Below are 27,310 nucleotides of genomic sequence, written 5' to 3'. Positions count from 1 at the left end.
ACACTGTGGGTAGATCCCCTTACCTGTACCCTGCTGCCATCTGACTCTAAGCCACCTGTTGTTAAATGCCATGGTTATAGACCTGGGCATGGGTGGGCATGTGATTGGCACAGAGCTGAACTGGGGTTTCTTCCGCTGGCAGCTTTGCCCATCATGGACCCCCCTCACCCTGGAAGGTACTGCTTCTGGTGTCAGATATACTATACGACAAACTGTATATGTCAATGGTCAGATACCCAGATGAAGGCTGTACTGCTGATCAATGTGTTGGTTAATATATGATATAAAGATGCATTTTATATCCATTGTTTTCCTCAAATGAAAATCATTCTACATTTTTTACATTTTAGTTCTTTAGCAGATGCTCTCATCCAGAGCGACTTACAGTTAGTGCATTCATCTTAAGATAGCTAGGTGGGACAACCACATATCACAGTCATAGTAAGTAAAACATTTCTCAAAGTAGCTATCAGCAAAGTCAGAGCTAGTAAGGTATAGGTTTAGACTCCCACACATCCAGTTTATCCCTCAATTCATGCACCTTTGTTGGACTTTGAGGTAGTGTAGTTAGGTAACTCCCACTGGCCAGAAACTAGAGGCTTGTGGGCCAGATGTGGCCTACTATTTGAGTATCATCAAATAGTCTTTGGCCTTTGCAGGTGTTGCTGGTGAGCAGCAGTCGGCACCCAGACCAGTGGATCGTCCCAGGAGGAGGGATGGAGCCTGAGGAGGAGCCGTGTGGAGCTGCAGTCAGAGAGGTGTATGAAGAGGTGAGCCCACCCATATACATTTTGTTATCCTAATCATCTATCTGCAATGTTAGAGGAACAGTTTCCTAGATAAATGAGTAGCACTTGAAGGGGAGACCTCGGTTCTAAATGCTCTAGATTGAGGATGGTATACACTGCACAGACAGCCAGTTGAGCTAATGGTTAAGTGGTTAAGTGAAAAGAGTGACAGTACTTGTTCACGGACTCTGTGTGTGTTCTGCCATGCTCTGCCCCAGGGAGTCATGTGTTGACAGCTGTGAGGAATGGAGCGGTGACATTTAGAGACAGTGTCCATTTACCCACGTCCTCCTCGTCCTGAGAGAGACATGACCCTGAATAGAGTTAAATGAGTTCCACAGCAACACAGGCTGTTGGAGGCTAATAACTCAAATTGTCCATCCACTCTTCTGTAAAATTCAACACATCCACTCCAAAGAAAGACATAATGGAAGTTTAATGGAGGTTTAATTTGCGCTTGAGTGTCACATTTTTTAGATCTTATGATTATAACATAATTCAGTTTTATCATGTATACCCACTTGGTGGCTAAATATATATGTACGATAACAAGTTCAAATGTAAGACATTGAACCCTGTTGAGCCCATGTTTGTCAAAAAGTTGGATTTGTTTTTTACCCTCAAGTATTATCTTTGTATTTCAACAATGGGCAGTTTACTTAGTTTTATTACATTACAAAAATATTTTACAATCCCCCCAAAACATATTGGAATTATCCTATCATAGAGCTGAAGTGTGCTGGTAGAGGCCTGTGTCATATGAGCCTGTGGTCCTGGTAACCTGGCCCCAGCCAGCCCCCAGCCAGTGGGACCCGGGAGGGGTGCAGGAACCTAAACCTGAATTATGGCTCTTCCCCAGGATCATGTGACCAGAGCAATGGGCTCCAGTCCTGAATTGCTGCCAGTTGCCAGTCTCCCAAAACAGTCAGCGGCCGGGTCACAAGAATCTTTTAATATTTTTTCTCATGCATACATCACAATCCGTTATATCTTAGTGGACCGTATGATATTCTCATGGACAGTATGATGAGTTTTGAACTTGCTCCATGGCTAAATGTCACCCACCTCCATAATGTTTGTTATCAGCCATTTCATTTAATCGCTTTCTTTCACAAATGTTTTGTGTGACATTAGGCCTTTATATTAGCCTGGTCACCAATCTGTTTGTGTTGTCTTGCCAACTCCCTCACTAACGTGTCACTGTTTGGCATCAGTGATGTTGTGCTAAAAAAAAAAGGTGGGTAAACGCTGATCGCCGTTTGCGGTGAGTAAAGTAAAGCTCTCTATACTTTCAATTAATCTTTCTGCAAAAGGTGGGTAAACGCTTGTGCAAAATAAAATAAAATCCTAAATGCCGTTTTACGTGCGTCTACCCTCTACTACATCTCTGTTTGGCGTGACGATTGACAATGACAGCAATGGAGTTGGCAAGACAGCACCAACAGATCTGGAACCAGGCTAACATTATGGCTATGATCATTAGCCTGTGATCTTGGACGTGTTGTTATTTTCCGGACCAAACTGCTGTGTGCGTCAGTCTATGTGGCATGCTAGGATGGCATAGGTCCTCCTGGGGATCCTCTCTTGAGATGGGCCAAAACCAGAACAGAGAGTTAACATGCAGTCCTCTTCATGGGCGATGCTGAGACTGAGTGATATGGGAGCAGAGACACGCTTCCCTTTGGCTAGTCACGTTGTTCTGCCGGAATTCCGTCTCGGCATGAAAATATCCCACAGTCAGTCGATGTTCCCTTCCGGCTTTTGCAGGGGGTGAGGGTAGGTTACTGTCAAACCTGTCATCATTGGTTGGGGAAAAACATATGTGCCTTACCAAACAAGCACATTCCTTGCTTGTGAATATCATGGTATATGGATTCTTTTTTAGTTGTTATAATCTGTGATAGAGTAATTTATCCTAAAGACATGTATTTGTTTTTGTAAAGGACGTCACACTGCTTGCTTAGTGAGTACCACTTTCCCCTGATTCAGCTCTTACCGAGGCTCGAACCCAGGATATCTGCCTCGCAAACACACGTGACCGCCCTCCTGAAGCGTCTTACCCAGTCGACACCACAGAAAAGCTAGCTATTCTGTAGCAGAAGTGGGGACACTTCAGGCTGTGGAGTGAGTTTCACAGATCCCCCCCATCTGCTACATTCACCCCCGAAACTCACTCCACAGCGACCCCAGCGTTGAGCTGAGCGCAACTGCAAATATGGGTCATGGCACCATTTTAAGGGACGTCACACTGCTTGCTCAGCGAGTACCGCTTCCCCCTGATTCAGCTCATACCGAGACTTGAACTCAGGACCTCAGCCTCGTAAGCACGTGAACATCTCCTAAAAGGTCTTACCCAGTCATGCCACCGAAAAACTAGCTATTCGGCAGCGCAAGTGGGGACACTTCAGGCTGAGGAGGGAGTTTCTCAGCACCCCATATACTACACTTACATTTAGTAGAATTTGATTCGGTTTTCTGAAATGAATTGTCCTGCTGAGGGTCATTAACAGTATAGTACAGCTCTCTGTGCACTACATGATAGTCCATATCAGCTGTAACGTAACTTTTAAAAGTGATTCTGTCTTATGGATAATGTAGGATGTGGGAATGTATTGGTGTTATACTGGTGTTTATACACTAGCTGACTGTCCTTTGTTGTTATTTGGATGTCTGTGTCACTGTCCAGGCTGGTGTAAAGGGAAAGCTTGGCAGGTTACTGGGGGTTTTCGAGGTAAGCCTCACAAACCATCATGTCATAGCACACTGTAGCATAGCACTGTATATCATAATGCATTATCACATCATATCAAAACATTGCAACATTATTATTAAGCCCAATTCCTTAACCTTACACCAGTGGTATTCAAAGTCGGGGTTGCGACCCCGTGGGGTAAGTGTAGTGGGGTCGCCACATAATAATTTTTCAATTTGGGGGGGTCAAAAGACAAAAAGAGTACAGATTATTGAGGACATTTATTTTATTGAGTAAATGTATTTTGGTTCTTTTTAATAAGAGAGAGAGAAAATGTAATGAATCAAAGGTTATTTGTTGATGCAAAAATCGAAATGTACCGATTTTAGGGTTGTGTCATTAGATTTGGGCTGGAGTGGGGTTGCCAGGAATTCTGGCAAAACAATGGGGTCCCCACTGAAAAAGTTTGAATTCCACACAACACTTAAAAGCCCTGCATGCAATACAGAAACACTTACAGGAGTGAAAGGGTATTATTATGATTTGAAGCAGTCTGTCTGTTTGTCTGTCCTGTAGCACAACCAGGACAGGAAACACAGGACGTACGTCTATGTCCTGACTGTGACAGAGACCTTGGAGGACTGGGAGGATTCTGTCAACATCGGTAAGCTTCTACTGTATGAAGACATCTGGTTAGGGATCTGGTTATTTTCCCACATCTCTTTAGACCTTTATGCACGTCTTTCGTCTAAGCCTTTCCTCTCCGACACAATTGGTGGGAAACGGGGAACTTTTTTTGAGATATTTAGACAAACAATCTTTTCTTACAACACTACAACTTTCTTCACCCCCGCACCCCTGTTTCTCTCACACCCAGGACCCTGGCCCTTTCTCTCTCCCAGTCTGTGATGTTGACATCAAAACATTGCAACACACAAACACACTTGTGCCTCACGAAACAAAAGGGTTTTGATCTCCTAAGCAGTCAGGGCCGTGAAATTAGGTTTGAGGACTGTTAGTTTGCCTCCTGGGTACTTACCGAAAATCATCATAGATAATATTTGCTAATTCTATTGATAGAGTGCTTTAAAGTCAATTCCAGTAGGTAATTGATATCATTAAAAGGCGAACGCACGAATACTGCTTGGAGTGTGTAAGTTGGAGTTGCTCTTTGGAGGGGTTTATGCATAGTACTCATGTTGTATCTAAAAATGAATTCTTTAGATTAGTAAAATTACAATGGATTTATTAAATAGGTACAAGGTTAATAGGTTAAAGAAATTGAACACTTTCATGTTATGACGATAGGGCACCTTCATATAGAGGCTGACTTCAGTTCAGTTGGCAGGAGACCTCTTGTAAAACCTGAGAGAGGAATTTAGACAGACAGACTGACAGAGGGTCTCTGTTGTCACTTAGGATACTGGCCCAGAGGGACACGTCCATGTCTGTACATGTCTACAGTAATAGTTGTCAAACACCTGTTGAACTTCAGTAATGTTAGCGTCTAGCTGGAATTCAAAATAACATTTGAAGAATGGTTTGAAAATACAGTATTTAATGTCCACTTATGTTTTGACACTTAGTTTGTATATCTATATGAGGTAAATAAAATTGTTTATCAAATTATAATGAGATGAAACTGGCCGAATTGTGTTTTGAATAAGTTACTTGTATATTTATTGTATATGTGTAATATTTACATGAAGACATTTTCCATGTTCTGTAACTATGTGGTATCTGTGCAAATTACTGTCAAGTAAATATTGTACAGCAGAAAACACCACACTAACTAGACACATTCTATACAGCACTGTAATTGTTAAGTAATGGACTACATCCCAAAAACGATCACCATAATTTGTTTAGGATGCAGTAGCCAGTGGGGCGATTCCACACCAACGGGACATGATACAGACAAAATATTGGTGTCATTATACTCCTTATAGTGTGCTCTAACATATGGAGTATGTCTAGATTCTGATTTTTTTTTTTTTTCACATTTAAAATATTAATATGAATATCTCAAAACTACCCTTTTTGATTTTGTTCATTTTAAGACATTGTTTGGAAAAATATAATCTACAAGTACATCAAATTCCCAGAGTGGGCTCTGTTCATTCTGAAGTTCTGATAAACGTAATGAGCACCACCAACACAGTGAATGGGAAATGGATTCAAAGGTAACTCCCTCTGCTGGTGATTTGCTGAATATGCAATCCTAAAGGAGGTCTGTGATGGGTAATGAGCTGTAACGTCAATTTCTATGTATAAAATGGATCATATCATTAAAAATACCAGAGACCATTGTGGGAATTTGATGTGTTTGAAGAGTATAATGTTCCAAACAATATGTCTAAAAATAAGCTCATATTCATATTAATATTTGTTATGTTGAATAAAAGTTGTATTTCAGAATCTAGACATACTCCATATGTTAGAGCACACTATGAGGAGTATAATGACACCAATATGTTGTCTGTATCATGTACGGTTCACTGATCATAAGATCTTTCAGAAGGCATGTATAGGTCTAAAAAGGGCCCAGAATGGCCACTTTAATCATGATTTTTATTTTTTTATGGTTTGTGATATAAATGTAAAAAGTATGTCAAACATGCTTCCTCTCTATTAAGTTTCTATGTGAGAATTGGCAGAACAATCTGAAATCCAAAAAATGTGCTCCCGCTGGCGTGGAATTGCCCAGTGTTTCAAATAAAGCACTTGACAAGGGACCCTGTAACTCAAAACGTGAACCATTTGTAGCCTGTCTAAAAAAAAATTGTGAAAATCTTTCACCCATAAATAGAATTCAGGCCTGTTCACAAGGTCCATGCATATTTGCTGTACACAGTTGTTTTCCAGTCATCGTCACTCACTGTGCTGTGGCCCCCTCCCTCTGTCCTCTTTTGCGCCATACAAGGCCTGTGATTGTGCCCAATCGGGCTCTACATTTGTGGTCTTACAAGTTACACTCACCTTCTCCTCCAGGGCTAGTGCTTGTGGAGTACCTGAGGGGTCAGTGTATACCCCCCTCCATCCACTTATCCCCTTCAGTATCCCATTTTAATGTCAGAGGGCACTTTGGAGGGCCTTTTGCAAAATACTTGAATGATAATATATGTCTAGAAATTGGAGGGCAGGAGAAAGTGGTTTTGAAGAGATGTATAAATAAGGTAAACTGATGGTTAACTGGTTTTTATGGGAACTCTTTATACAGAGGCTTTGGTTAAAAGCAGATGTGACAGCTTCATAAACACCACTGGAAGAATGACAGAAATGTCCAATCCTACTATAGGTCAAGTTCTCAACATTCAGCAGTGTTGCTGTACATTTCTTTCAGAGCTGGTTGGTGTGAAGGAGTGGGGAAAATGTGTAAAGGAGTACAGCGGTTTAGCCACTGTTTTCAAATGAATGTTCGTATTGGGAAGTCCAACAAGAAGCACATACAGTGCATTCAGAAAGTATTCAGACCCCTTGACTTTTTCCACATTTTGTTACGTTATAGCCTTATTCTAAATTGGATTAAATAGTTTTTCCCCCCCTCATCAATCAACACACAATACCCCATAATGACAAAGCAAAAACAGGTTTGAGAAATCTTTGCAAATGTATATATTTTTATTTATTTACATAAGTATTAAGACCCTTTACTCAGTACTTTGTTGAAGCACCTTTGACAGCGATTACAGCCTTGAGTCTTCTTGGGTATGACACTACAAGTTTGGCACACCTGTATTTGGGGAGTTTCTCAAATTCTTCTCTGCAGATCCTCTCAAGCTCTGTCAGGTTGGATGGGGAGCGTCGCTTCACAGCTATTTTCAGGTCTCTCCAGAGATGTTCGATCGGGTTCAAGTCCGGTGTCACGATCGTCAGGAACAGATGAGGACCAAGGCGCAGCGTTGCAGGCAAACATACTCTTTATTTAGCGTCAAACGACCAAAACAACAAAACGATATCGTGACAGTTCACGGTCTAACACAAACCGACTGGAAACAAAATCCCACAAACACGAATGAAAAACAGACTGTTTAAATATGGCTCCCAATCAGAGACAACCAGCAACACCTGACACTCGTTGCCTCTGATTGGGAGCCACTCTGGCCAACATAGAAATAGCACCAATAGAAACAAAACACATTGATCTACACACCCTGGCTCAACATAACAGTGTCCCCAGAGCCAGGGCGTGACAGTACCCCCCCTAAAGGCGCGGACTCCGACCGCGTCAACCAAATACCACAGGGGAGGGACCGGGTGGGCACTCCGCCTAGGCGGCGGATCCGGCTCCGGGCCTGATCCCCGCTCCCTCTCCAACCCCCCAAAGTACCCCTGGTCCGGTCTGGCCCCGCTGGCCGGAGCTGGACTGCACACTGATGGAGCGGATTGCTCTAGCTCCGGCGTAAAACATCTGACCAGTGCCGAACCAGGCACCAGTGGAACAGGCACGGGCCATGCCGGACTGACGACGCCCACCACTGGCTTGGTGTGGAGAACAGGCACGGGCCGTGCTGGACTGACAACGCACACCACTGGCTTGGTGAGGAGCAGGAGTGAGCCGAACCGGGCTGACGAAACGCACCACTGACTTGGTGCGGGGAGCAGGAACGGGCCGAGCCGGGCTGACGGGCGCACCACTGACTTGGTGCGGGGAGCAGGAACGGGCCGAGCCGGCTGACGAGCGCACCACTGACTTGGTGCGGGGAGCAGGAACGGGCCGAGCCGGGCTGACGAAGCGCACCACTGACTTGGTGCGGGGAGCAGGAACGGGCCGAGCCGGGCTGACGAAGCGCACCACTGACTTGGTGCGGGGAGCAGGAACAGACCGGACCGTACTGGGGACACACACCACTGGCCCTACACCGGGATCTGGAACGGAACGGACCGGACTGGTAACACACCCCAGTACCTCTCGCCGTGCCTCTACACCTTCCATCCCCTCTTCTACCAGTGGCCCCCGTAACCTGGCGGCCTCCTCTGCCAACCCGCTGGACCGCTCTATCGCGGCCTCCTGCTGCCCCGACGTCGTGAGCCCCCCCCTAAAAAATTTTCTGGGGGTCTCTCCTCCCCGTGGGCCAGGCCTCTATAGTTCTCGCCCAACTCTCGCTCTTCTGCCTCCAACTCCCGCTATTCAGCTCCTCAATTGGCTTGACCCAGTCGAAGCTCTTCCTCCATTGTTCCCAAGTCCACTCTCTCTGCTCTTCACTCGGCTTGACCCAGTCGAGGCTGCCACGGAGATCTGCTAGGGATTTCCCTGGCGATGGCTCCTCGACTCGCTGCTTGGTCCAGTTGTGGTGGGGTTTTCTGTCACGATCGTCAGGAACAGATGAGGACCAAGGCGCAGCGTTGCAGGCAAACATACTCTTTATTTAGCGTCAAACGACCAAAACAACAAAACGATATCGTGACAGTTCACGGTCTAACACAAACCGACTGGAAACAAAATCCCACAAACACGAATGAAAAACAGACTGTTTAAATATGGCTCCCAATCAGAGACAACCAGCAACACCTGACACTCGTTGCCTCTGATTGGGAGCCACTCTGGCCAACATAGAAATAGCACCCATAGAAACAAAACACATTGATCTACACACCCTGGCTCAACATAACAGTGTCCCCAGAGCCAGGGCGTGACATCCGGGCTCTGGCTGGGCCACTCAAGGACATTCAGAGACTTGTCCCGAAGGCACTCCTGCGTTGTCTTGGCTGATGCTGCCACCCCCATGCTTCAACGTAGGGATGGTGCCAGGTTTCCTCCAGACGTGGCGCTTGGCATTTAAGCCAAAGAGTTCAATCTTGGTTTCATCAGACCAGAGAACCTTGTTTCTCATGGTCTGTGAGTCCTTTAGGTGCCTTTTGGTAAACTCCAAGCGGGCTGTCATGTGCCTTTTTAATGAGGAGTGGCTTCCGTCTGGCCACTCTACCATAAAGGCCTGATTGGTGGAGTGCTGCAGAGATGGTTGTCCTGGAAGGTTCTCCCATCTCCACAGAGGAACTTTGGAGCTCTGACAGAGTGATTATCGGGTTCTTGGTCACCTCCCTGACCAAGGCCCTTCTCCCCCGATTGCTCAGTTTGGCCGGACGGCCATTTCTAGGAAGAGTCTTGGTGGTTCCAAACTTCTTCCATTTAAGAATGATGGAGGCCACTGTGTTCTTGGGGACTTTCAATGCTACAAAAAATGGTGGTACCCTTCCCCAGATCTGTGCCTCGACACAATCCTGTCTCGGAGCTCTACTGACATAGCTTGGTTTTTGCTCATGCACTGTCAACTGTGGGACCTTATATAGACAGGTGTGTGCCTTTCCAAATCATGTTGAATTTACAACAGGTGGACTCCAATCAAGTTGTAGAAACATCTCAAGGATGATCAATGGAAACAGGATGCAACTGAGCTTAATTTCTCATAGCAAATGGTCTGAATACTTATGTAAAAAATGTTTTTTGTTTTTGTTTTTTTATACATTTGCAAACATTTCTAAAAACCTGTTTTCGCTTCGTCATTATGGAGTATTGTGTGTAGATTGATGAGGATTTTTTATTTTATTTAGGCTGTAACGTAACAACATTTTGAAAATACTTTCCGAATGCACTGTATACATGGGGGATACAACCATCCCAGCTCTGCAGATTTTGCTGTGAAGATACAGAATCATTAGATCATTTGTTTTGGTACTATTCATATGTAGCTTGTTTTTGGTCACTGGTTTAGTTAGGAATGGCTGAAGAATTGCAACATCTTACCTGAAGCTAACTATGCAAATAGCACTGCTGGGTTATTTAAAAAGTCATAGTCAATCGATCAATAATATAATAACTCTTAGCAAAAATGTTTCTTTAATTTACAATCTGTAGAAACTATGAGAATAGAAAGGTTCATAACTTTTGTGAAACATCACAGCACATTTGAAAAATATATGGCAAATAGAAATCAAAACTGGATGGTGTTCAGAGATAGATGGGAGGGGTTGAGTGGAGCTGAAGGGTGGGACTAAAAATAACAAGATATGTAATGTAAAATATACTGTGTCCGTAAAATACATATAGGTTCAGAACTTTTATGAAAATGCACAGTTGAAAAATATATGGCAAATAGAAATCAAAACTGGATGGTGTTCAAAGATACATGGGATGGGTTGAGGTTAGCTGAAGGATGGGACTAAAAACAAACAAAAGATAACTATTGTAAAATATACTGTGTTCGTAAAATGTATATAGTATGTATAAGCTGGAAGTAGAAGCCAAAGTGTTGTTGTCCATTAGTTTACTCCAGATAGGGGAGGGGTGGTAGGGTTATATATCTTCAATATTAAAGCTGATCTACCCCCTAAGAAAAAAAAAACAGTTTTTGTTCGTTTTTGACCATTTTGATTGAAAAAAATCACAGTAAGGTACTTAATTGTTACCCAGAAATTTTTTGATATCGTGTTAAAAACGGCTGCATTGGGCCTTTAATACAGCCCTCATCTGACCTCTCTCTCTCTCTCTCTTTGCGCTACCTATTTCAGGTAGGAAACGGAAGTGGTTCAAGATCGACGAGGCTATCCAGGTGTTGCAGGGCCACAAGCCTGTCCATGCTGAGTACCTGCGCCGACTCACAGCCACCTGTATCCCCACCTGCAGCTCCACCTGTTGCAACCCCACCAACGGCAACACCTGGGTCTCCCCCCTGACGGACGACAACGCCCCTAACTACGTCACCTCCACACAGGGGACAGATAGGGGACCTCCCTTGGTCAACAGATAGGAAAGACATCGCAATCAGAGGAACCAGCATCATAAGAGGACCTAGCCTAGGTGCCAGTCTGTTTCTGCCATCTTGCCAACTCCTTGTGTGTCATGTTTGGCTTGACAATGACCATGATGGAGTTGTCAAGAGCTCAAACTGATCTGGGACCAAGCTAAGTAGGACTCAAGAGGACTCTAGAGAGGACGTACCCAGAACATGCTTTTTGTATGGATTAGTTTCTGTGTTGACTCTTAATATGTACAGTATGAACTTTCTAAAGTTAAAAGGAATTCATTATTTTATTAGGGGGCTTGAAGAGTGCGAAAATGTATCAAATGGATATTCAGTATTTTTCTTTGTATATTGTTTTTATCGACTGTCACCAGCCAAATAAAGATATATATTATTAATAAACACTGGTCCTTAAAGCTAATCTCTGTTAACGGGATCCATTAGTCATCAGCTTTCTATCATCAGAATGACGTCAACCTCAATGTGAGAGGTCCTTTGTTTCAAGTTATTCTTACAAGTTAGTCTTACATTTTGATTCCGTAAAGTCATAGTCTACTACGTTCATTGGTCAGTGCAGCCCTTTGGTGAACTGCTTTCTGCTTGAAGTAGCTCTGGTAGGCCAATAGAAGGTAGTGTTAGCTCTAGAAAGGCTCATGTCCTTTATGCCAAAACCCCAATAACTTTAACTCTTCACTGCCAAAGTACATTAAATAGAGATATCTCTTGTTGAACAAGTAAATAACTTATTTGGGAAAATGTCTAAACCACTAGACAGAAAGTGATATCAAACTTTTATTTGCCCATTTTGATTGTTGTCCTACCGTTTATTATTGTATAGTAATAAGTAGCACCATTTCAATGTCCTTACGAGCTGTTTTCTAGTTTACATAGTGAGTTTGAGCTTGGTATATTTGGAAAGAAGACATCTGGGAGATTATGAGGAAATGATCAGAAGATAGATAGGAGTTACATAGTTCAGAATACACAAGCTCAAGCACACACAAAATAACGGTTTTTTTGTTTTTTATTTTGAAAGTAATCTTTCATTGACAAGCTATAAGTGAGTTATTGATGACTAGAGCTGGAAACATCAGATGGCTTCCACAGCATGTGAACAATATCCAAAAAAAAAGGGATTGATAGACCTAACAACTAGAAATGGGCAGATGTTTTAGTAAGTGGTGTCAGGTGTGGTCATGGGACGTTTCCAAGTGTCCCTAAACCTCTCCAAAGTGGCATATGTCTGTATATTAGATAATTCCAGTACTATTACATATTTGCAATCCCTAAATGCTATTTGTTCAGTATAAAAACACAATTTATACAACACCAACCTCTCTCAAACATTGTGGTGGTGTCAGGGGACATACAGGGGATATCAAAGTGTTTTTTCAACCTAGTCACTCGGTGGACATTCGATGTTGCCATTAAGTCATACATCATCAGATAACATTGGCAATAGGCTAGATTTGTTCCTACCAACCTAAGGATTAATTTGATATCCCCCATGTAGCTATAGCTCAAACACAGACCAAATCGAAGCTTGCCTTGTAAGATGTTTGCTGTTTGGTGAAAACGTTGTGTAAAATAAACATTTTGACTCTCGGGCTGGTGATCAATAAGAGTAGGTCACAGGCAAACAAATAAGATATCCCCATGCTCTGTGGAGTCCCGGCTTTCAGTGTGTTTTAAATGTATTCCATGTTTATTTATTTTATGCTTCACAACGCTAACCGGAATGTAGGTAGCAGCCATCTTGAAATGAGGTCATCGGCTCGGCCTGCCCTTATAAATTCGTATGCCCATATTTGTTAGTAAGTCACCAAAGATTTGAAGGCACCGATCAATAGTCAAGATACTCGGCTTTCCGCAGACCCTGCTTTTTTACATATAGGGGCTACCTATATGAATTGACTGAATTGAATAAAAACAATCAAATAGGGTCCCCAAATATGGGGACTTTATATTTAAGAGGTTTTAACAAATGTGTTTTGAGTGGGAAAATGTTTTAAGTGGGAACATTTTCCAAGTTACATTGATATTTTTCTGGGATGGCTATAATATAACTTACAGGGATTTTTTTGTTGTGTGGGCCTGCATGATTGACTAGTGAAAGCATGAAGGCCTGTGACTGACATGTCTTTCAAACGGAACACAGAACAGAGAGAATGTAATGCGTGGATCAGTTATATCTGAAGCTGGGAATGTGAAGTCCTATCAAGTGCCTTAACAGCCATATTAACCTGTGTAATGTGTGTCAAATTCATAAGATTTGAATGTGGGCACTGGGAGGGAAAACAGATCATTTTAGCACAGATACTTTTGCTAGCCTGGTGAAACTAGCCTGATTGTGCGATAGCTCACATTTTGTTTCACTTGACAATTGAAAAGAAACTAAACGTGAGTGCGTCGGTCAGTCTGCTTGACCAGGCTATATTTTTGCTGGAGGAGAAACAGATTGTTATAGAAAGGTTTGAGAGGGCTTGTGCCTTGAGCTGATCATCAAGGAGACTATGATGCTTTTGCATTGTATTTAGAATGTATGTGAAGATGTAATATATGCTTAGCAAGTGTTGCCAAAACGACTCCATTTTGTTAATGGTTTGATTTTTGATATGTACATTATTATTGAAAAATATTATTTGTTTTTCAAGGGGACTCTTCCCTCCTATATTATTAGAATTTGGAGGAATTAAACAGGACAGAGCATAAACAAGAACATATAGTGACGTGATCAACTCACCAAATTCAAAGAGGGAGGCAGTGAGCTCTGGCTTTGACATATAACTGAAAGGAACAAAAACTCTGATGGTATTGCATACAGCATGTTGTAGTTATTTTATCTTTCCAATCAAAGTAATTGAGGGTTACACAACTGCATGTGTACACAAATGTGTACCCACAATGTGTTCTCTGCTCTTCACTCTCATTCTTAAATAAAGATACTGTATTTAAATATCAAAACTGGACTATGTTTTTGATGATTGAGTTTCTCAAAGTAGATTATTATAGCTTGTGTGTTATTAAATGTCTTAGTCAAATGTAACATACCCAAGTTTTCAAACTTCAACAATCCTTCAGAGGCATTGCTCTCATTGTCTACTACAAGAATGGTGGCAGAAGGAAGGCGAAGAGCTATCAAGGAATGCAGTGGACTGGCATGTCTACAAGCGTTGTAGTTTCTGTCTGGGCAGGGGCTAGTCTGACTTGAAATTGCCTTCCTTATTAGCCCATAATGTGTCTTGTGATCACTTTTGTATTTTGTCTGAGCTTTTCAGTCAGCAATTTCCAAGGATCTTTGCTGTACTAATATTACTGGCAGGGAAAAACGTGATTTTAGCATTGCTTTTAAATTCATTTTGTTCTTTATTTGGACATTACTAATTCTCAAGGTATTTTCCAAAATCCCAGGAAGTCAACTCATTTCCCTTTCCTTTTCCTCCATCTGTCAATCGAACTCATGTACCACCTCCTGCAAATGTTTTAGCCTCTCACAACTATTACCTCAGCAGGGTCATGAAAGGGTTGTGTTCAAGAAAGCAAATGGTCAATAAACAGGGGAGCTGTTGTGTAATAATGACTGATGGCCACATTGTGATGCTTGCTCACTCCCGCCATTTGCTAAATTGGTGTCAAAGTTGGATGGTATCCAGTGAGTCAATGGTCCGCGTGGTGCATTCTGGGTCAAGGAGTGAATGGGAGTCAATTGAGCTCAAAAACCCAACTTTATCCTTTCTTAGAGTATCTTTTACACTAGCCATCATAGTTCATTACAAACTTTCCCAAGGGAGATAAAGGTAGACTCAGCGATGTAAAGTAGATGCACAAAGTAAACAGAATAGTGGGTAAATTTCCGCAACAACTAAGAATGGTGAAGCGCAAGGGTAAACTTCTCCGCTGTTTTGGTCCTGTGGCTCCAACGATGTAACAGCATGAATCAAATATGTGCGCATGCGCAGATACTGTGTGTGACTGTGTGAGAGCGAAGTCTTGCATCTCGCTCATCTCAATATCTGCGGTGCTGCTTGTGGCAACATCATTTCGCTGAGTCTACCTTTAAAGGCGTCCGCATACCATAGGCGAAATTGTCATGGTGGATGGTGGGGCATGTCCCCCCTCAATATTCAGAACAGGTCACGGGCCCCCCAGATAGCATATGAACACGTCATAAGCGATGGCAAAATGTGTAGAATTGCAGGAAATAGCTTTAATGGTCGACTTTGCGCACGAAACATTATCCTACTCCTCTTTCTCAATTTTCTAACATAAACGGGGTGTGCCTTTGGTGGCTCATCGATGTGTCATTCTCATTCTGGTCATGCACGCCGCGACCGACATAGCTAGTTTGTTAGCTAAGCGAGCCACTGTAGCTAGCCAATAACTCCTCCAGTGTGTGTTTAAGTCATTTCACAGGATTTGTTTTTGGACGGAAGCTGTAGAGATCGGTAAGAAATGGCACTTTGTAGCCAAATATCTTATTCATCCATTTTCTCTTTAAGCATTAAGGACCTGGTATGATGGTACATTGATCAGTTATACAGTTTAAAGCTGATATTTTTGTGTTTTTGCCAAAAGTCGACCTTTAAAGTAACTGTCCAGTGTTTCCAGATTTCTAAGAAATATGAGTGAAATAGTTTTCCTTCCAAAAATGTTTAATTAAGTATGTTAGGTGAGATGAGATGAGGGCAGTGGAAAGGTAGCCCACTAAATGACAGGTAATCTAAGAAAGAAGACGAGTAGGCGGCCAGTATGTTGCAAAAAACTTTAGTGAACTATTAACATAATATATTTACAAAGTAATAGATGTAGTAGAAGTCAGCATTGTACATCAGGACGCACAACTGCAACGCGTTTCGACTAGAAGTTGAAATGCGTTGCAGTTGTGCGTCCCGATGTACAATGTTGACTGCTCCGATATGTATTCTTTCGTAAATACAGTTGAAGTCGGAAGTTTACATACACCTTAGCCAAATACATTTAAACTCAGTTTTTCACAATTCCTGACATTTAATCCTAGTAAAAATTCCCTGTCTTAGGTCAGTTAGGATCACCACTTTATTTTAAGAATGTGAAATGTCAGAATAATAGTAGAGAGAATGATTTATTTCAGCTTTTATTTATTTCATCACATTCCCAGTGGGTCGTAAGTTTATATACACTCAATTAGTATTTGGTAGCATTGCCTTTCAATTGTTTATCTTGGGTCAAACGTTTCGGTAGCCACAAGCTTCCCACAATAAGTTGGGTGAATTTTGGCCCATTCCTCCTGACAGAGCTGGTGTAACTGAGTCAGGTTTGTAGGCCTCCTTACTCACACAGTTCTGCCCACATATTTTCTACAGGATTGAGGTCAGGGCTTTGTGATGGGGGGAATTTTATCCGTTTTAGAATAAGGCTGTAAATTAACAAAATGTGGAAAAAGTCAAGGGGTCTGAATACTTTCCGAATGCACTGTAACTGCATGCCAGTTATTATTATTTTTATATGGGCATTTTCGTGGAACAGTTTCATTTTAAAAAATCTTAATTAAAATTATACAAATCTAAAAGTTAAAATTATACTAATGCACGAGCACCAACCTTTGCCATATGGACACATTGATACACCTTGATCCATTGGCGGCAAAATAAATTAGCGCATGGAACTCAGATAGCCTACAGGCCAATGCAGCAGTAGGCCTATAACTTCCATCTTCAACTAAGTAAAATACATACGCCTAAAGCCGACAAATAAAAACTGTAGAAAATATCCTGATGAAAATGTAAATTCTTTCAATCGCATACTCTATAATCCGCGTGTCTGCCTCCATTTCTATCTGTCTTGATTTGAGCTATCCCTAGTGAAGTGCAACATTGTATCAACTCAGCAGGTTGGCGTGCTCAGGTGCCCGCGCTCCCTCAACGTTATCCGGACAGAAACCACACACATGCTCATTGCTCACATGGAGCACTCCAAACAAAAGACAATGAAACAATTGACAAAACTCCTAAATGATGGTTATGAAATAAACCAAAACTTGTTTCTCACAGGTTGTGAACTCTACATACAACGTTTCCACTCCGAGAATGAGAACAGTAAATGACTAATACATGCATAAACAGTGTCACGATCGTTAGAGAGAGTGGACCAAGGCGCAGCGTTGCAGGCAAACATACTTTATTTAAAGAGAGTAAACACTCGAACAAAACAACAAACGATACGTGCAGTCCTACGGTACAGACCAAAAGGAACAAACCAACTGGAACAAGATCCCACAACACTTATGGGAAAACAGCCTCTATAAATATGGCTCCCAATCAGAGACAACCAGCAACAGCTGACACTCGTTGCCTCTGATTGGGAACCACTCTGGCCAACACAGAAATACACCACATAGAATATACACACCCTGGCTCAACATATAGAGTCCCCAGAGCCAGGGTGTGACAGTACCCCCCCCTAAAGGCGCGGACTGCGACCGCGCCTAAACATCAACAAACCAGGGGAGGGCTGGGTGGGCATTCCTCCTCGGAGGCGGTTCCGGCTCCGGGCTAGACCACCACCCTTCAACCATCCCCCCGTGGCGCCCCTGGTCCGGTCTGGCCCCGCTGACCGGAGCTGGACATCGTAGAAGCGGATTGCTTCAGCTCCGGTGTGGAGCAGCTGACCGGTACCTGACCAGGCACCGGTGACCCAGGCACGGGTTGTGCCGGACTGACGACGCACACCCCTGGCCTGGTGCGTGGAGCAGGGACGGGCCGGACCGGGCTGACGACGCGCACCCCTGGCTTGGTGCGTGGAGCCGGAACGGGCCGTACCGGGCTGACGATGCGCACCCCTGGCTTGGTGCGTGGAGCAGGAACGGGCCGGACCGGGCTGACGATGCGCACCCCTGGCTTGGTGCGTGGAACAGGAACGGGCCGGACCGGGCTGACGACTCGCACCCCTGGCTTGGTGCGTGGAGCAGGAACGGGCCGGACCGGGCTGACAACTCGCACCCCTGGCTTGGTGCGTGGAGCAGGAACGGGCCGGACCGGGCTGACGATGCGCACCCCTGGCTTGGTGCGTGGAGCAGGAACAGGCCGGGCCGGGCTGGCGACGCGCACCGTAGGCTTGGTGCGTGGAGCAGGAACAGGCCGGGCCGGACTGGCAACGCACACCGTAGGCTTGGTGCGAGGAGCAGGAACAGGCCGGGCCGGGCTGACGACTCGCACCGTAGGCTTGGTGCGTGGAGCAGGAACAGGCCGGGCCGGACTGGCGACGCACACCGTAGGCTTGGTGCGAGGAGCAGGAACAGGCCGGGCCGGGCTGACGACTCGCACCCCAGGCTTGGTGCGAGTGGCAGGAACAGGCCGGGCTGGGCTGGCGACGCACACCGTAGGCTTGGTGCGAAGGGCAGGAACAGGCCGGGCCGGGCTGGCGACCCGCACCGTAGGCTTAGTGTGAGGGGCAGGAACAGGCCGGGCCGGGCTGGCGACGCGCACCGTAGGCTTGGTGCGAGGGGCAGGAACAGGCCGGGCCGGGCTGTGGAGATGGATAGGAGACCTGGAGTGAAGAGCTGCCACAACCCGTCCTGGCTGAATGCCTACCTTCACACACTCTGTGTGAGGCATCAGCACAGGACGTGCAGGGCTGTCTACCCGTACTGGCATAACAGCACGTGACACTGCCGCAGGATATCCGGGACCGAGGAGAGGCACTGGAGGCCACGAGCGCTGAGCCGGCACACTCCGTCCTGGCTGCATGCCCACCTTCGCACGACACGTGCGGGGTGCTCGCACAGGACGTACCGGACTATGCCGGACCACTCGTGGCACAGTACGCAGCTCCGCATACCCCGGAACCTGCCCAGTCTCATGCTGCCATGCCTGAGTACGGGGAGTTGGCTCTGCTCTCCATCCAGGCTCCGCCAACCTGCCTTCTGGCCCCCCAAACCCGGTGGCCTCCTCTCCTACTCTCCCATTTCGCCCTGTGGCAGCCTCCTGCTGCCCAGTCGCCCATGCCGTGTGCCCCCCCCTAAAAATGTTCTGGGGTTGCCTCTCGCCTGTCCGACCACGGCCCGGTTGACGCCGCTTCTCCTCTCCTGCCTGGGTCTCCCCCTTTATCGCCTTCCGGTACCGGACGGCCTCCTCCTCAGTAATCTGCCCCCAACCGAGGAGGACATCCACAAGAGTCACCTCCTGCGTGTGTTCCTGGACACGCTGCTTGGTCCTGGTATGGTGGGATCTTCTGTCACGATCGTTAGAGAGAGTGGACCAAGGCGCAGCGTTGCAGGCAAACATACTTTATTTAAAGAGAGTAAACACTCGAACAAAACAACAAACGATACGTGCAGTCCTACGGTACAGACCAAAAGGAACAAACCAACTGGAACAAGATCCCACAACACTTGTGGGAAAACAGCCTCTATAAATATGGCTCCCAATCAGAGACAACCAGCAACAGCTGACACTCGTTGCCTCTGATTGGGAACCACTCTGGCCAACACAGAAATACACCACATAGAATATACACACCCTGGCTCAACATATAGAGTCCCCAGAGCCAGGGTGTGACAAACAGAAATTAATGTAACCAAATGACGGGGATTAACTGTACATGTACTAGCCTTATTGGTTACACATGTAATGGGGAATCTATAAAAAGAAACAATCAAAGGGCAAACAATTCACACAATTAAATAATTAATGTGCAAGAAGTGGCAGCTGAGCACATTCTGGAGAGCTTAGTGCATGCATTCTGGAGAGAGATCCTTTATCTTCTGCACACACCCGTCCCCTTCTTCTTGTCTCAACATTTTAAATTATACTCAAGACACATTATCTTCACACATTGTTGATGCTTTTCACCGACAGCGCAACTGAATAATCAGCTAGGCCTATTGCCATGCACGCTGCCCAAATTGCTGGCTTCCAAAATAGGCATAGGCCTATGCACTTGTGATTTGAAACAATCCACAGCTATTTTTTTTAAAGAAGCTAATAATCCTCTGTGGCTAAGTCAAGCTCTCTGGTAAAGTATTTTGAATGATTTTATTTAGACAGGAGTAATAATATAATTTTGGCAAAACATCAATTTACTTTAGGGGAAGCCAGCATCCGGACACTGTGCACCCGCCAACTTTCCTTTCGAATTCGCAAGTGGCTGAAACTAGATATCTGTATATATAATGACGAGATACTCATGTCTAAACCCTAACAATGTGAGTCGTTGTCCCAAAGGCGGGAATGCAGGCGACAAGCTTAGGTCTGAATATTACACCCATAGAAACGCATTGGGCTTATTCAGGATATATTTTTGTGAGAGTGAGCCCTCTCGCTTCGCCTCTTCCTCTCTGCTAAAACTAGCGAGCAAAACAGCGCCCCTGTGTCTTACTACGTAGCCATTGTATCTGATGCTGTCTGGTCAGAAAAAGTATGACATGCCATACTCCTTTTGTCCAGACAGCATCAGATACCTGATCTACACTTACAGAGACAGAGGGGCGCTGTTTCACTCGCTCGGATGCTTTATCTGAGATTGATGCTTCTTTCTGTCGGCGTGCTTGTCTCGGTCAAATAAATGATCAATATTTTATATAGGCAGGCAAGGATGTACGGTACACCGGCCCTGCCTTCCACTTGTAAAGTGTTACAGTGGCCCCGTGTAGCTCAGTTGGTAGAGCTTGGCGTTAGCAACGCCAGGGTTGTGGGTTCATTTCCCTGGCCAGTATGAAAAAAATAATGTATGCACTCACTAACTGAATGTCGCTCTGGATAAGAGTGTCTGCTAAATTACTAAAATGTCAAATGTTTTCAAAATACCCCTCCATATACCCCTCAAAATACAAAGTATTTGATACACTGCCGATTTTGCAGGTTTTCCTACTTACAAAGCATGTAGAGGTCTGTAATTTTTATCATAGGTACACTTCAACTGTGAGAAACGGAATCTAAAACAAAAATCCCGAAAATCACATTGTATGATTTTTATGTAATTAATTTGCATTTTATTGCATGACATAAGTATTTGATCACCTACCAACCAGTAAGAATTCCGGCTCTCACAGATCTGTTAGTTTTTCTTTAAGAAGCCCTCCTGTTCTCCACTCATTACCTGTATTAACTGCACCTGTTTGAACTCGTTACCTGTATAAAAGACACCTGTCCACACACTCAATCAAACAGACTCCAACCTCTCCACAATGGCCAAGACCAGAGAGCTGTGTAAGGACATCAGGGATAAAATTGTAGACCTGCACAAGGCTGGGATGGGCTACAGGACAATAGGCAAGCAGCTTGGTGAGAAGGCAACAACTGTTGGCGCAATTATTAGAAAATTGAAGAAGTTCAAGATGACGGTCAATCACCCTCGGTCTGGGGCGCCATGCAAGATCTCATCTCGTGGGGCATCAATGATCATGAGGAAGGTGAGGGATCAGTCCAGAACTACATGGCAGGACCTGGTCAATGACCTGAAGAGAGCTGGGACCACAGTCTCAAAGAAAACCATTAGTAACACACTACGCCGTCATGGATTAAAATCCTGCAGTGCACGCAAGGTCCCCCTGGTCAAGCCAGCGCATGTCCAGGCCCGTCTGAAGTTTGCCAATTACCATCTGGATGATCCAGAGGAGGAATGGGAGAAGGTCATGTGGTCTGATGAGACAAAAATATAGCTTTTTGGTCTAAATTCCACTCGCCGTGTTTGGAGGAAGAAGAAGGATGAGTACAACCCCAAGAACACCATCCCAACCGTGAAGCATGGAGGTGGAAACATCATTCTTTGGGGATGCTTTTCTTCAAAGGGGACAGGACGACTGCACCGTATTGAGGGGAGGATGGATGGAGCCATGTATCGCGAGATCTTGGCCAACAACCTACTTCCCTCAGTAAGAGCATTGAAGATGGGTCGTGGCTGGGTCTTCCAGCATGACAACGACCCGAAACACACAGCCAGGGCAACTAAGGAGTGACTCCGTAAGAAGCATCTCAAGGTCCTGGAGTGGCTAGCCAGTCTCCAGACCTGAACCCAATAGAAAATCTTTGGAGGGAGCTGAAAGTCCGTATTGCCCAGCGACAGCCCCGAAACCTGAAGGATCTGGAGAAGGTCTGTATGGAGGAGTGGGCCAAAATCCCTGCTGCAGTGTGTGCAAACCTGGTCAAGACCTACAGGAAACGTATGATCTCTGTAATTGCAAACAAAGGTTTCTGTACCAAAAATTAAGTTCTGGTTTTCTGATGTATCAAATACTTATGTCATGCAATAAAATGCAGATGAATTACTTAAAAATCATACAATGTGATTTTCTGGATTTTTGGATTCCGTCTCTCCCAGTTGAAGTGTACCTATGATAAAAATTACAGACCTCTACATGCTTTGTAAGTAGGAAAACCTGCAAAATCAGCAGTGTATCAAATACTTGTTCTCCCCACTGTATGTAGAATTGCAGGAAATATGTTTAAAATGTCAACAAAAAGAAATCTGGGGACGACCAAGGATGCTGGGATCCCTCGTTTACTGTTGCCACTTCATAGAAGAATCCCTACTGTTGACCAATCACCGCAACCTGGTCTCAGAGCATTTCGTATTATTCTGTATGAAAATCAGAAAACATAATTTAGTATGATATGTTACGTTTCGTATTGTATATATTAATTTGTGGATGTCCATCACCCATTTCATATATGTTACGAATTACAATTCGTATTATATGTTACGAATTTGCAAATGTACAATTTCTTACAAATTTGCAAAAATGTATATGTTACGAATTCTAGCTAGGTGGCTTGGTTGATAATGGTTAGGGTTAGGGTTTAGGGTAGGGTTGAATTTAGGAGTTAGGTTAAAGGGTTAAGGTTAGGGTTAGGGGAAGGGTTAGCTAAAAGGGTTAAGGTTAGGGTTAGGTGAAGGGTTAGCTAAAAGGGTTAAGGTTAGGGGAAGGGTTAGCTAACATGCTAAGTAGTTGGAAAATAGTAAGTAATTTAGTTGAAAAGTTGCTTATTAGCTAAATGCTAAAGTTGTCCGTGACGAGACTCGAACTCACAACCTTTGGGTTGCTAGACATTCACTTTAGGTAACCATCGGTATTATGTAACTATACCAAACATAACATATTATACTAAATGGATTGTCTCAGATATACATACAGAATAATACGAAATCTCTGAGACCAGGTTGATCACCAAAGAAGGGGCGTAGACTTGGGCTACAGAACTTTGTCAAGCCTCAAGAATAAAATGTGTGTGCATGAACAGCCAAAAAAAAACCTGCTGAACACTGCAGAACAGCAAAATACTGTGAGTATTAGGGCCAAGTGAAGAGAAAAAGAAAACAAAATGGCGATGGGTGGTGGTACTTGGATTTTTTGTTGTTGTTGTCATAGTGGTACTTTAAAAAAAGTGGCAATATTTCCAGAAGTGGCAATATTTTGTGAATAAAGTGGCAATGTTTCAAGAATAAAGTGGCAATATTTTGAGAATAAAATGGCAATGTTTCGAGAATAAAGTGGCAATATTTTGAGAATAAAGTGGCAATGTTTCGGGTTGTATCGACTTCTAAACAGTCTGAATGGCATCAATTAAGCCTATGGATTGAGTAGAATACAATATAACTTTATTGTGCCAAGGATGCAAGTCGTATATACATACAATGGCGATTTTAGCATGTCAATCTTGGTGGGGCAAACAAAAATATAATATTTTCGATGCATGCCAGCATAACACAACACAACACTAAACAATACATGAATTGCAATATAACGGTGACAAACGGTGCCCACAAACTGTTAGGCCTTACAAAAAGCTATCCCAACAGCAGAGCTTTCTTTTCAGCACCATGGAGTGAATCCGTACCACTGCTACACCTGGCTATCAGCGGAGCCTTGTCTGGAAGCGAAACAGTTCATTCAGCCTCATTGACTGGCTTTTAAAAAAACATAGCTGATATGGCTGACTTGCTTAAACAAATGTGGTTTCTACTGACAATTGAGATGTACAAACTATGGCATAAGGGGATGACGAGCGGATAAGAGGCAATCCGTAATTTCGATTAAGGCATTAATGATCGAGCTAGGACGGACGTAGTCAATATAACTATTTGTTCAGCACTTTTTAAATGTTTAAATGATCCGATGTTAAGGTCCAGTGATTCAGTGATTCCGGCAGAAAATCCGATATGTTCTTGGTCGATAGCGCGCTGTGCAGACAGTGCAGACTGGCCGATAATAGTCCAGGCTAGAGCTGGCTGGTAGGTAGTGCAGGCCACGGACAATGGCAAAAACTAATGGCAAGTAGCTAGTTAGCTAGTTAGCTAGTTAGCTGGCTAGCTGGCTAGTTTCAACTGGAGGTTCTGGATAAAAAGGTAAAATAAATAATAGAATCCATTCCACATTGGGTGAGGCAGGTTGCAGGAAAGTATATTTAGTTGAAGGATGAAAAGTGTGATTGAGAAATATATATGAAAGAGACAAAAAACAAAAAACAGGCTATTTACACGGACACACTACAGAGTACACGACCGCACTGCTACGCCATCTTGGATCATCATTGTGGATTACTACAGTATAATATAACTTATAACAAATCATGATAACATTGGATAGATAGATGCATGTGCACACACATGTGCATGTGTAGCATATGACAAAAGCAGGATCATATCAAGGATAGCATCACAAATTAATACATAAATACCACTTGAAGCTTGATGATGAGTTGATCATTTGAATCAGCCTTGTAGTGCTAAGACAAAAACAAAAATGTGCACCACTTTGAGTCCCCAGGACCAGGACTGAGAACCACTGCTCTTCATTGGGACCTCTTCTTCGGCATACAGGCTTTCACAGCTTTCTGTGTCTGAGGACAGAAAACATCACAAGAAACAGACTTCATTATACTCAAATTAGACAGCACTGAATATTGTTACTATTATCTCTGTCCTCACTTCTTTCTAGGGACTGGAACTACACAAAAGTACATTCCCTATCCAGAATAGCCTACTCTCTCCCTTCTTTGACAGTTGGAGCTGATATCCTTTCACTCTCTTCCATGGCTGTTAGCCAGCTACCTACAAATGCATCTGGAGTTTGTTTTTCACAATGATAATTACATCAAGATAGCTAGCTAATATGAAGTTATGTAGCTGGTGAAATTTAATTAACTTAGCAAGCTAGCTAGCTATAATGGTGGCTAGATAGCTAGCTAGCTACGTTAGCAGTTCATTTGAGTTAGCCTGCACTGTAGCTAGTTAGCTAATAATACATCTTTTTTTTTTTACATTTTCAAAATGTATTTACTTACAGTACTTGAATAGGTTCTCCCAGCCATGTGGACGATTGGAAACAGGGCAGCAAAGTTTGTTTGTCACCAGAGCAGTTTAGAGCATATTACTATTTACCTGTGAATATATTAATGAAATGGAGAACGGATAAAACTATTACCCATTTAATAACCAGCCCTTATTGCTGCACAACAGTACTGCTGCTATATGCTGCCGGACGCCCACAAGCAAGCCACTCGGTAATTTACCGTGTGCTAGTGTACACGGGCATCATGGGGAAAAGTCCACAATGAAACTGACATTAAATGTGGAGAATGGTACATTCGCATTTGTTGGCTATCAAGTAGCCTATTAATTTCTATGCCATTGTAGGCTACTGTAGCCTCCTACCATTCGATACAATAAATATGTTGCAATGACGATGTCACTGGAGTCGTTGCAAATCAATTTGTGCAACTTGTGTAGCCTACCTGGAGCTGGCAGACGGATTTAATAAATAGCCTATAACTTCAGTTTATTGTTGTTGTAGCCTTTTGTTATTGTGCAATTATTAATGGCCACGTTTAGTTAATTAAATTGGAACTGATCAACTGTGATCTCACAGCTCTATCACAATTGCGGATAAACTGTTGTTAGAATGCATTAGATTGATGTACAGTGGGGAGAACAAGTATTTGATACACTGCCGATTTTGCAGGTTTTCCTACTTACAAAGCATGTAGAGGTCTGTAATTTTTTATCATAGGTACACTTCAACTGTGAGAGGCGGAATCTAAAACAAAAATCCAGAAAATCACATTGTATGATTTTTAAGTAATTAATTTGCATTTTATTGCATGACATAAGTATTGGATCACCTACCAACCAGTAAGAATTCCTGCTCTCACAGACCTGTTAGTTTTTCTTTAAGAAACCCTCCTGTTCTCCACTCATTACCTGTATTAACTGCACCTGTTTGAACTCGTTACCTGTATAAAAGACACCTGTCCACACACTCAATCAAACAGACTCCAACCTCTCCACAATGGCCAAGACCAGAGAGCTGTGTAAGGACATCAGGGATAAAATTGTAGACCTGCACAAGGCTGGGATAGGCTACATGACAATAGGCAAGCAGCTTGGTGAGAAGGCAACAACTGTTGGTGCAATTATTAGAAAATGGAAGAAGTTCAAGATGACGGTCAATTACCCTCGGTCTGGGGCTCCATGCAAGATCTCACCTAGTGGGGCATCAATGATCATGAGGAAGGTGAGGGATCAGCCCAGAACTACACGGCAGGACCTGATCAATGACCTGAAGAGAGCTGGGACCACAGTCTCAAAGAAAACCATTAGTAACACACTACGCCGTCATGGATTAAAATCCTGCAGCGCATGCAAGGTCCCCCTGCTCAAGCCAGCGCATGTCCAGGCCCGTCTGAAGTTTGCCAATGACCATCTGGATGATCCAGAGGAGGAATGGGAGAAGGTCATGTGGTCTGATGAGACAAAAATAGAGCTTTTTGGTCTAAACTCCACTCGCCGTGTTTGGAGGAAGAAGAAGGATGAGTACAACCCCAAGAACACCATCCCAACCGGGAAGCATGGAGGTGGAAACATCATTCTTTGGGGATGCTTTTCTGCAAAGGGGACAGGACAACTGCACCCTTGGATGGATGGGGCCATGTATCGCGAGATCTTGGCCAACAACCTCCTTCCCTCAGTAAGAGCATTGAAGATGGGTCGTGGCTGGGTCTTCCAGCATGACAACGACCCGAAACACACAGCCAGGGCAACTAAGGAGTGGCTCCGTAAGAAGCATCTCAAGGTCCTGGAGTGGCCTAGCCAGTCTCCAGACCTGAACCCAATAG

The 27,310-nt window shown here is 43.8% G+C and overlaps 1 protein-coding gene across 2 annotated transcripts in view; it reads left to right on the top strand.

Moving 5' to 3' along the window:
* The window catches only part of LOC121576999 (diphosphoinositol polyphosphate phosphohydrolase 3-beta-like), a 32,156-nt gene extending 17,970 nt beyond the window's left edge, over positions 1 to 14,186 (top strand). The window contains exons 2-5 of one of the 2 annotated variants that reach the window (XM_041890671.2): positions 660 to 770; positions 3,475 to 3,519; positions 4,057 to 4,144; positions 10,990 to 14,186. In XM_041890671.2, the coding sequence (XP_041746605.1) occupies positions 660 to 770; positions 3,475 to 3,519; positions 4,057 to 4,144; positions 10,990 to 11,228 (483 nt within the window). In that variant the 3' untranslated portion in view covers positions 11,229 to 14,186. The remainder of the gene's footprint in view (positions 1 to 659; positions 771 to 3,474; positions 3,520 to 4,056; positions 4,145 to 10,989) is intronic. The other variant, XM_041890673.2, reaches the window with a different exon arrangement.
* Positions 14,187 to 27,310: the final 13,124 nt, after the last annotated feature.

The sequence above is a fragment of the Coregonus clupeaformis genome, chromosome 11 (assembly GCF_020615455.1).
Source record: "Coregonus clupeaformis isolate EN_2021a chromosome 11, ASM2061545v1, whole genome shotgun sequence".
Lineage (NCBI taxonomy): Eukaryota > Metazoa > Chordata > Actinopteri > Salmoniformes > Salmonidae > Coregonus > Coregonus clupeaformis.
Note: the sequence above shows the minus strand (reverse complement) of the source record. Positions and strands in the feature narration are given on the sequence as shown.